General features: G+C 38.9%; 2 protein-coding genes and 1 pseudogene across 2 annotated transcripts in view; all 3 read left to right on the top strand.

Annotated features, from left to right (window-relative positions):
• Window positions 1–7,472: 7,472 nt before the first annotated feature.
• Window positions 7,473–8,017, top strand: LOC131227880 (cytokinin riboside 5'-monophosphate phosphoribohydrolase LOG1-like). The gene is made up of 3 exons (XM_058223710.1): window positions 7,473–7,587; window positions 7,671–7,770; window positions 7,852–8,017. Exons 1-3 carry the CDS (start codon window positions 7,540–7,542, stop codon window positions 7,938–7,940), a joined length of 237 nt encoding a protein of 78 aa, XP_058079693.1. The 5' UTR covers window positions 7,473–7,539; the 3' UTR covers window positions 7,941–8,017.
• A 180-nt stretch (window positions 8,018–8,197) lies between these two features.
• On the top strand, window positions 8,198–10,686 carry LOC131227871 (PI-PLC X domain-containing protein At5g67130-like; annotated as a pseudogene).
• Window positions 10,361–10,754, top strand: part of LOC131224519 (UDP-N-acetylglucosamine transporter ROCK1-like) — a 29,892-nt gene continuing 29,498 nt past the window's right edge. The window contains exons 1-2 of the mRNA XM_058219887.1: window positions 10,361–10,537; window positions 10,611–10,683. Of these exons, the coding sequence (XP_058075870.1) occupies window positions 10,361–10,537; window positions 10,611–10,683 (250 nt within the window). The remainder of the gene's footprint in view (window positions 10,538–10,610; window positions 10,684–10,754) is intronic.

The raw sequence follows: 10,754 nt of genomic DNA, 5'->3' as shown, positions 1-10,754 counted from the left end.
CATGTTACAAAACCTACTAAATTCCAGTGTTTAAATTCTACTACGTACGTCAAATGAGCCCTCATGTTATTTTCAAGTTGGATTTGCAAAATTGCAATTTGAGGGCCACTTCCTGTCATTCCCTCTTGGTTAAAATGACTGTTCTCAACTGAATTCACCTGTAAATCCAAACACAATTCAATCATTTGTCGGAGAACTTGTTGCTAAACCCATCATGATCATAATAAGATGAATTACCGATAGCTAATCAAAATGCTTATCTACTCTTAAATTCTAAGTGTTTTTTTTTTTTGCAAAAAATAGAATTAGTGGACACTTGTTGTTTGAGCAGTGTGGTGGGATCCATGACATTAAGGTGGGTGGGACCTAACTTTGGGGCCCATTGTGATGTATGTGACTATATTCACGCCTTCCATCCATAAAACAGCATGACCTAGTCGACCCTGACTCGCTGTCCCAGTACCCACTTATTTTGTCAATGGCTATAATTATAGCTACGGTTATAATCCGTAGCTATAGGGAGCCCCCCTTGCTTTTAGATATCACTTCTTTTGAAAAGCAGGGGCATTTTCGCAACATGAAAGCTGTCCGAACGCCGGGGGAGTATTCTGGGCAGCTAAAAAGAAATGGGTTTAAAAAGGTTGTGGGCCATATACTGGTCGTACAGTAGGAAATTTCTCGACCGAAAGGGACGCGAATTGCGTACTAACCCCGCTCGTCCCTAGCTCCGAACGGGCAGGTCTGTGGGTGGGCCCACCGTGATGTATCTGTACATCCAAACCGCCAATCCCTTTTCGCATATTATTTTAAGTCATTAACACAAAAATAAGGCATATCCAACGCTCAAGTAGACCAAGGATCATATGATTTCTTAATTTTCCGGTGCATTTAGGAGTCATTTGGATGCCTGGAAGTTTTATTAGTTGACAATGGTTTATAGGCAACCCCACTTAAAGGTGGTGTTTGGACAGAAAATTTCACTTGTAAGCGAGTTACAAGCTGTAAGTCACTCATAACCTTTTTACTGCATTTGAAATCCCGCGCAAAAGAAGTGATTTTACTTGTATGCAACTTACACCTGAAACTCACTCTCAAGCGTAACGTCTTTCTGGTCTGTGTTCTCTTCATTTTCAGCCGCATGATATATTATGCTTGCCTCTCATAGGTTAATTTAAAACTTTTAAAATCAATCTATTTGTCACTCCAATTGCCCAGTTACTTTTAATGGTACACGGGCTATGTTTTCATCATGTGCTCTTGCATTGTCTTGCTTGAACATGTGTCTCCGCTCCTCAAGCTTCATTCTGAATTCCTTCACATTGCTAGAATTTGGCTAATTAAAAAAAGTCTGTCATTATAATGCACACAACATTACAGCCAGATTTTTCTGGATTTTGCTGAACAATAATAAGATTCTTTGGAAGATATTGACAAGAGAGTCAAGAGCATAGAAAAAAATAAAAATAATCATATAATATATGAGCCCACAATCATATCTTTCAATAAAGGCAGTGAGAAAACTCATTAGAAATGGAAGCTAAGATAATAAAACAAACAGAATAGAAGAGATGGATAGATTTCTAATTTAGACAAATTTAAAGCACTTTCAAGAAAAAAAAATAGTAGTTACTTAAAAATAGAGAAAGAGTATGCACAATGCAACACGAGTACACGGCACATGATATGTACCATTAGATTATAATTCCAACTAAAAATTATAAAAACATATGCTCATTATGAAGATTTACATAAAGGTTATGTTCTGTGATCATTTCTTATTCGAAAATTTTAGATTCCATAATAATAGGTTGCATCTGTCCTGACCTGCTAGTTTGATTGAAATTCTGAATTCTCTGCTTCTTTGTATTTAATGATTTATTGTGAATTTTGTTTGAAATTTTATCTCCTTAGTCTACCATATGATTTTTTAACTTTCCTCACTAAATCAGATCTTCACTTGTACAGGAAGAAGCCAATTTTCTGATACATACTCTTGTTTTCAAGAGTACCATGGTGTTAATGAATCAACTAACCTTATTTAATAGAAATTCTAATATTAATATCTAATTGGGTTGTTGTTAACACATGTAGTTTTTAATTTGAGCACAACTTGTTTATGTGTTTTGTGGGAGTTGAGAGATACGAGCCATGTAAATTTTACTACTAATATCTAATTAGTTTAATTTTTATACATGCTTTTGTTTTTAAGAGTAACATAATTTTGTCCTACCGTGACATTGCAAAACCTATGGACGGAGTGGATTTGTCACACGCATATTTGTGGGCCCCACACAGCTTCCCACTATAGGAACCAGGCAATCTGTGTCCACTACACCTGGTGGTGAAGAAGCACATAGTCTGTGTCAACATGTCACATGTCCGAGCTCCCGGAAGATGAGACGAGCGGTCGTTATCTTGCAGACGTGCACATCTAGTATTTGAAACCTGGCAGGTAAGGCGGTGGATCCAAACCGTCTATCCAGTGGTTAGTGCTTGGATGGTCTAAGGTTGAAAAACACTTAAACCGGACAATTCTGCCCATGAAGATAGGCCCACTAGTTGGAAGGCAAAAATCCATCTCCATCCATCCACGTGTCATTCACTTGGCTACAATTATATGACTATAGCTTGTTGGGGTATGGCCTAAGGTAAGGCTTCATAGATAAATGGTCCAGACCTTGTACGTTGCATACATGCGTCGATATCATGATTGATAACTTGGATACTTTCAATTGGTGGAAGGGAGCAGCTCTCTGATTGCTCGGGAGTCGGGACTTCCCATTGGAGGGTTAGATTTCATCCACCCAGTAGAAATTATTATCATTCTTATTATTATTTTTCCGTTTTATTGCCTGAGCCATCCAAAATGGTCCCAACCATGTTAGCGGTTCGCATTACCGAACAATGGTCGCAACGACTCAATGTAGACAATTGGTCTTTTTTTTTTTTTCAAGCCTGGGGCAGACACTACGGTTGCGTTTGCAACTGCTTACTAGATTGTGGCAACTTATCCAACGTACACGTAGCATGTGGTCACCAATCTGCACCGTCCAAATTACGGGCTTCATTGTGGATGGGCCATTGACCAAAAACCACATTGATAAACGAGGCTGGATCCAATAGTATGTTTGGTAAGTTAAGCTCAACGTACAAGTCAATGTGTGGTGCCCACCATGATGTATGCATGACATCCAATCCATCCATTATGAGCGGACCCTCCTGTTGTTATTAGAAAATAAATACCAGGCAGATCAAAAACTCAACTAGGCCATGCCACAGGAACAGTTGGAATGAGAATACCCAACATTAGAAACCTTTTAGATTGTTTGTGGGGGCACACTTTATTATTCACATGCCATCTAATCCATTCACAAGATACATCCCACAAGGATGAATTGATACAGAGAAAATCAAACCAGTCCAAAATCCAGGTGGACCTCACCCCTGGATTTTAAAGGTTTAGGCATGATTTTTCATGATACGTCCCATCTGATTTTTTTGGGAGGCAAGGATGACCCAAGAAGACACTGATGATAGACGGATTGGGTGTCATGCACCCATCATAGTGGGCCCAATACAACACATTGTAAGTTAAGATTTCATTAGTAGGTGGACCTGTTTCCAGTTCACTGTGTGGGGTCTACTTGAGGTTTAGATTGGCATTCTAAATGACGGACGAAGAGGAAGTCACTCACACATTGCAGTGGACCCCACAGAGGCTTTTTTTTTTTTTTTGGTTGCACAGGATCTCTATAAGAAATTTGCGTCTTGATATTTGGGCCACAAAGTTTCCCATGTCTTTTCGATCCAAACCGTCCACGATCTAAGATCCTGACACTCTCTTATTTAGCCTGTTGAATTCGGCCACTGACCGTTTTCTTTCTAGCAACCCGTTTTATCGGCAGAGGTGGCTAGGAACCGTCTTGTCGGGCTATTTCCCAATCCACCATGGACCCACAATTTGGATGGTCGGGATAACCATACACATGTATGGTAGACGGTAAACGGTGGCAAACATACATGATACAGGGGCCGTCATTCCGCGTTCAAATTTGGAAGAGAAACTTTGAAACTCCCGCGTGTTCGGAAGAGGGAGAGAGGGAGAGAGAACGATGAGGGCAAAGAGAAGTATCCGTTGGCGCCTTCCAGCTGGCTGTGACCGTTGGCGCTTTCCAGCTGGCTGTGACCGTTGTGTTGATACGGGGTTGAAACGGGCGCGGATTAGGTAATTCCCCCGCCTGTTCCGAGCTCGGGACAGGTAGACGATCTGAGGGCAACTGAGGGTCCACCGTGACGTTTGAATTTTATCGACACCGTCCATCCATTTTTCCATATCATTTTAAATTAGTAAAACAAAAATGGAGAATATAAAAAGCTTAAATGGACCACAAGGTAGGGATTAAATTCCTACCGTTGAAAAATTCTTGGGGACCACGGAAGTTTTGGATCAAGGTGAACAGGTGAAGGAATCGGATTGCGTACAGAGTTACTCAGTACGCTCTTATCGTACTGAGTAAACTCAGTTGGGCCCACTGCGAATGCGTGTGTTTTATCCACGCCGTCCATTCGTTTTTCCAGATCATTTTATGGGTTCAACCCAAAATTGATACGCATACAAAGCTCAAGTGGACCATACCACTGGAAAAAGTGGAAGTATTGATTTCAACCGTTGAAAACTTTCTAAGGCCCCTGGTGATGTTTATTTGTCATCCAACCTGTTCATAAGATAAGAAAGACATGGATGAAGGGAAGACACAAATATCAGCTTGATCTAAAACTTCTGTTATCCCCAAGAAATTTTCAACGGTAGATGTTCAATTCACACTGTTTCCGGTGGTGTGGTCCATTTGAGGTTTGTATATACTCCATTTTTTGGATAAAGCCCTAAAATTATGTGTTAAAAGAGATGGACAGAGTGGATATAATGTATGAATGACACTGGGGCCCACGGAGTTTACTCAGTACACTTACCGTACTGAGTTACTCAGTACACAATCCGCTTCCACAGGCGAAGTACCTAATCCGCGTCCAGTTTCAAACCCATGTCAACGTAACGGTAACAGCCAGGCGCTTGTTGGAAGGCGCTAGCACACAGTTCGAATTTCACCGGATACTTCTCTCGGCCCCCATCGTTCTCTCTCCCTCTCTCTCTCTCAATTTCACCGGATACTTCTCTCGGCCCCCATCGTTCTCTCTCTCTCTCTCTCTCTCTCTCTCTCTCTCTCTCTACACTCCGCCCCCGATTCCCTTCCCTATCTCACAAACCCCCCAAAAAAATCCTCCATGCCCCCTTGGCAAAAGATGGTTAACTGCTTCCAAAGGTGACGGAGTTCCCTACTTAGTCACAATTATGTAGTTGTAATTAAGCAAATCCGACATGGAGGTCATGGAGCCAATATCCCAGTTTTTGGGCTATCCCCTGTCGAGATGGACACTCATATCGGTTCTGATAAATCTGAAGCAAATCTGGGCAAATGCATAAAAACAAAAAAACAAAATCAGGGCAGCACACTCACCCGTGAGCCACACATCTACATTTGAGTATGGACTGTTGAACTATTTCTTTTCCTTTTCTTTTTGAAAGATGAAGATGGATTCTTAAAGGATAAGCTCACTTGTATATTGCCATTGCATTGTATGTTTAACTGCTAATGTATATTTGTTATGGATTTCATTACAATACTCCTGCTAGACTGTTGTTGGGATTTCATTGTTGGGATTTCATTGCAGTACTCTTGCTGGTGTGATCAGTAAGAGCAGAGGACTCAAACCCGACCCATTTATCACATGGTTTGGGTTTGGGTCGGTCTTGAGTCAGGTCTTGGTTGAATATAGAAATTACAGCTGAGTTTTCACATGAATAATGATCCAAATGATCTAATTGCTGCTGACTATCAACTAACAATTACTACCCATATATAGCTAATTCAATCGCATTTGGATCTTGTAATAACCAAGCCGGCCAAATGGCATTGGCCTACTGTAGGTTCGAATTTGAAGCTTCAAATGATTGCTACAAGACCTTAGATGTGCTCGCCATGTTTCGTTCTCGAGGTTTGATCTGTTACTGTTTCACATCTTTTATACATTAGTGGAAAGTTTCTATAACTCAAAGTTGTGGTTGTTGAAGTGGAATATTGGTCCATTGGATGTGCCCCATATGGTTCGTGATTTGCACTTTGCTGCAACACTTGATTGAAGGCTTGGCGGGCTGCAAACAATGACACCCACATCGACTTTCCTCCAATGCTTAGCAATAGAGCTGAAAATCACTAAAAATAGAGCAAGAAAAATATTCAGTAGTCCATTCAGACTAATGAAGCAGAAACAACCTAATTGTAATTAACCTTCCTCAGCATTCATATTGAGGAACCATGCTCCAAATTGCAATTGCTTTACTTTCAAGTTGGATTTGAAAAGAATCTATTTGTAATTTGAGGGCTACTTTCTCATCATGAATACTGGGAAATTGGGATTTCATTACAATACTGTTTTTGTCAAAGGTATTTTGTTTTGCCATTTGTATCTAAATGTAAATTCTTTTCTTGTTTTCATTGTCATTTTGTCATTTGTCATTTCTTCAGTTACCGTTTCAATTTCTAAAAAAGCATCTTTTAGTTGATGGTTCATAATTACCTTGAATTAGCACCATTTATCCTGCTGAGATTTGTTTTTTCCTTTCGTCAAGCTCAATAATGTATTTAGACTCAAACTGTCCTTGTAGGGAACCTTTTGGAGAATTGAATTCCATTGTGAGGGGCAAAAGCTAATCATTCCTGTAAGCTAAATCTCATCCTGTGCACCCTGTACTAATTTATCTTTACCTTTCAAGGTTGCTTAAGTGCTCTAGAATTAAGTTTGACAATTGGGCTTCTACCCATGTTTGCATGTGTGGACACATTGGAAGTCATCACACAAACTATTTTAATCCTTGATGTGATGATCAGGTGTCATTTGATCAGGCATGGTACTATTTCTTTTGGATCTGGATCAAACTATTTGTCTTCTTGGTTTCTCTCAACAAATTGTGAAGAGAATAAAAGGTTGTTGGTTTTTTTTTTTGGTAGGTTTTTATAATATATATATATATATATATTTGATACATAGGTTTTTATAATATTAATGCTAACATATTGGCATGTGTGCATGTCTTGTTTTTTAGACATTTGAATCCTGTAATCGCAACTAGGGCATTAATCATATTGGCATGTGTGCATGTCTTGCTTTTTAGACATTTGAATCCTGTAATCGCGATTGGGGGCATTGATCATTTCATCGTCACTTTATTTTCTCCTCTAGGTTTTGTTACTCTTTCTATCAACCTTTATCATTGTTTCCTTGATGAAGAAAATAAAATTTTTCATAAATGTTGGTTGAAAGAAAGGAGCTGAGTTTGTCACTCTTTTCTCACTCGTTTCATAAAGGAGGAGGACATGTTCTAGGGTGAGAAAAGCCAACACAATCATAAAAGAAAGGAATGATTTTTGATATGGGTTTGTTTTTCATTGGATTAATGAACATTTTTCGACCTTTTCTTTGATGGCTTTTCTTTGTAGGATCATACCGAAGACTCCTATGTGCAAAGAAGTAAGTAGATATGCCTTTCTTCTCTTGCTTCTTTCAACTATTCTCATTTTCTTATGCTGCTGAAAGATATTCTTTAATGGCAGATTACAGGAGAAACAAAAGGAGAGGTGAAACCAGTGGCCAACATGCATCAAAGGAAGGCAAAGATGTCCTCCCATTCCGATGCTTTCATCGCATTACTAGGTTCTATTCTTCTTCTCTCAATAACCCATTTAATTTGATTCCTAAAGCCTTCAGGTTTTCTTATTTCCTTTCCTATTTCAGGTGGGTATGGAACCTTAGAAGAGCTCTTGGAGGTCATCACCTGGGCTCAGCTAGGAATCCATAATAAACCCGTAAGCAATCTCTACTAACAGAAAATCACATACACGCAACATAGAAATACTTGTATCTTGAAGATGGGATATCTGTATGTCTGTGTAGGTGGGTTTTCTTAGATAGAAGATGTGATTTACATGCTCGCTACTGTATAATGTTCATGAACAAGATGTCCATCTTAACAAATATATAATTATTTTTGCAAAAAGAAAAAAGTGAACGAAAAAAAAGATATGGTTATTTTTTTTATTGTTGCTATTTATACTCTGAATCATTGCAGAAGGACGTTAGAGGGGTGATGCTTGACATGTACGACTTCAACAATGACATTTGGTTGTGCCACTCCTTTGGAGGCCAATTCTACAATTTGATAGCATTCGTAAGTCGCAGCTGATTCCTTTTTATATAAATCTAATGAAATGATTGAATTCTGATTAACCTATCTGATTAACAACAACCTGCTATTAATGTGCTGAAAGAAATTCAAGTACTCCTTGATGCCAACCCTTTGGAGATCATTACAATCTTCATAGAAGATTATGTCACATCACCTCAAGGCCTAACTAAGGTATTCAATGTCGCCGGCCTTAGGAAATTTTGGTTTCTGGTATCAGGGATGCCTAAAAATGGGCAGGATTGGCCGATCATTGATGATATGATTAGTAAGAACCAGCGTTTGTTGGTATTCACCTCAAAATCTGCCAAGGAGGCTTCTGAAGGCATTGCCTATGAGTGGAGATATGTTGTAGAAAAGTAATGTAAGCCCTGTTTTCTCTCCTTTCATAAATGTATATACCATGCAGATCTTGCAGTGGAACTATCATAGATAGACGGATGAATTTTATTTATATATATATATATATATATATATTTTAATGTAGAAATTTAGTACATGCTTTGCTAAGCCCACATGCATCCATCACTGATGTTAGAGCCGTGCATAACATGGGCCCTGCCAGGTAGATGATGTGGCCTGAGAATCAGGCTTGTACACTCATTGGGCAGGCCACGTGCTTTAGTTGAATGTGGACTCCTGGTAATTCTTTTAAAATGTTCATTGTTATTTTTTTAGATGTGTGTTCCACCTGATGAGTGAACTGGCGTGATTTTTCGGGCCTGGCTATTTATTAGCGTGGATCGCTTGATGCATGCTCTAATGCTTTCCTGAGGTTGGCGAATGTGGCCTCATGAGGAGGTCTGCACTATTAATGAAATTCAGTAAAAATATAAAATTTCTGTGTTTTCTCCTTGAATCAATTTGCTTTTGGAGATAAAATGAAATTGATATAAAATACATCAAAATAGGAAGCATTGTCCAATTTAAATTTCTGATGCATAGGAGTATAAACATGTGAAGCCATCGTTGATTCTCTTTTTATTGGTTTTGGTGATTGGGCTGAAACTGCAGATGGTGACAGTTGGATGAAGGCGAGTTCTTATCCTAATTGTGCGGAATCATCTCCCATGAACACAACAACGAGATCCCTTGTTTTAGAGAACTATTTCCCTGACAATCCTAATTTAGTGACAGCTTGTAAGGACTACTCAGCTCCATTTACTAGCATGACTGGTACATGTCATGAAGCAGCAGGAAAATGATGGCCCAACTTCATTGCTGTCGATTTCTACAAGGTAATGCATGAGATCTCACTTTCATTAAAGATGGAAATGGAAACATGATAAAGAATTGTGTTTCTTTTATATGCATTTGGGTCTTTGTTCATGGATTTTTTTTTTATAAATTTTTTTTTTTTTTTTTTTTTTTAATTCTTTAGTACATGTGCCTATTTTTATGTGGATATTGTGTTGCAGAGAAGCGATGGAGGGGGAGCCCCACAAGTCCCACCGGATAATCCTAGCCATCCGTTTTTTCTTTCTTTCTTTCTTTCTTTCTTTTTGGACTTTTGACTATAAAAACATGTATGCTTTGGGATGAGTCACTGTCTGCCTAGTTGGTTTCATTTGTTGTTGAATTGCACACTGAAACCAAGTTTTAAGAACCTTGCTTCTAGCTGAGGGGAAACAATATAAGAACCATAGACTTGGTCCGTCTTGATACATGTAAGAGTATTTTAGAAGTTTCAATGTTTTTTGTTGACTCTTGACTCACTTTATAGTTTATACTACTAGATGTATTGTAGATTGTTTTTTTCTCTCCATTTTACTCTTTGAATGCAGTGGTTATTAATCACTGGTTATTTTCCTAGGCCCATTCCAGATAGTAAATCACTGTCTTATGTCTAACTTTTCAATCATTTCCTATTGGTTCCAAAGGCAGGCGAAAGCTTTTCTTATATTTTCTGAGTTGAGCATTTCTGCTGGCTAGGCTGATGCTAGGCCTTTTTATTGGCTATGCGCTTGCAGGTAATTTCAGAGAATTACCAAGTTCTCTGACAATCACTTTTCTATATTTTTTCTAGGTGTAATCTGCAGGCAGAAGCACTCAGTTAAACAAATGGGGGCCCTATTCTTGCTAATAATTGCTGCCATACTTCTAAGCTTTGGAGAAGGTTCTGGCAGGGATTCTAGTGTCACTAACCCAGATCAAGTTCTCTTTCATGGAATCATTCCTGTTTTAGTTGCTTCTGTGCTCTCTGGTCTGGCCTCTTCTCTCTGTCAGTGGGCTTCTCAGGTTAGACTCCTTTACATTCCTCCATTTTCTCCATTTTCTTCTATCCTTTCTATATTGTTTCCTTTTGGTGTAGGTGAAGAAACATAGCTCATGCTTAATGACTGTGGAAATGTCTATAGTTGGAAGCCTGTCAGTGGGCTTCTCAGGTTAGACTCCTTTACATTCCTCCATTTTCTCCATTTTCTCCATTTTCTTCTATCCTTTCTATATTGTTTCC

This window comes from Magnolia sinica, chromosome 2, assembly GCF_029962835.1.
Source record: "Magnolia sinica isolate HGM2019 chromosome 2, MsV1, whole genome shotgun sequence".
Classification (NCBI taxonomy): Eukaryota; Viridiplantae; Streptophyta; class Magnoliopsida; order Magnoliales; family Magnoliaceae; genus Magnolia; species Magnolia sinica.
This window is presented reverse-complemented; position numbering and strand designations above follow the sequence as displayed.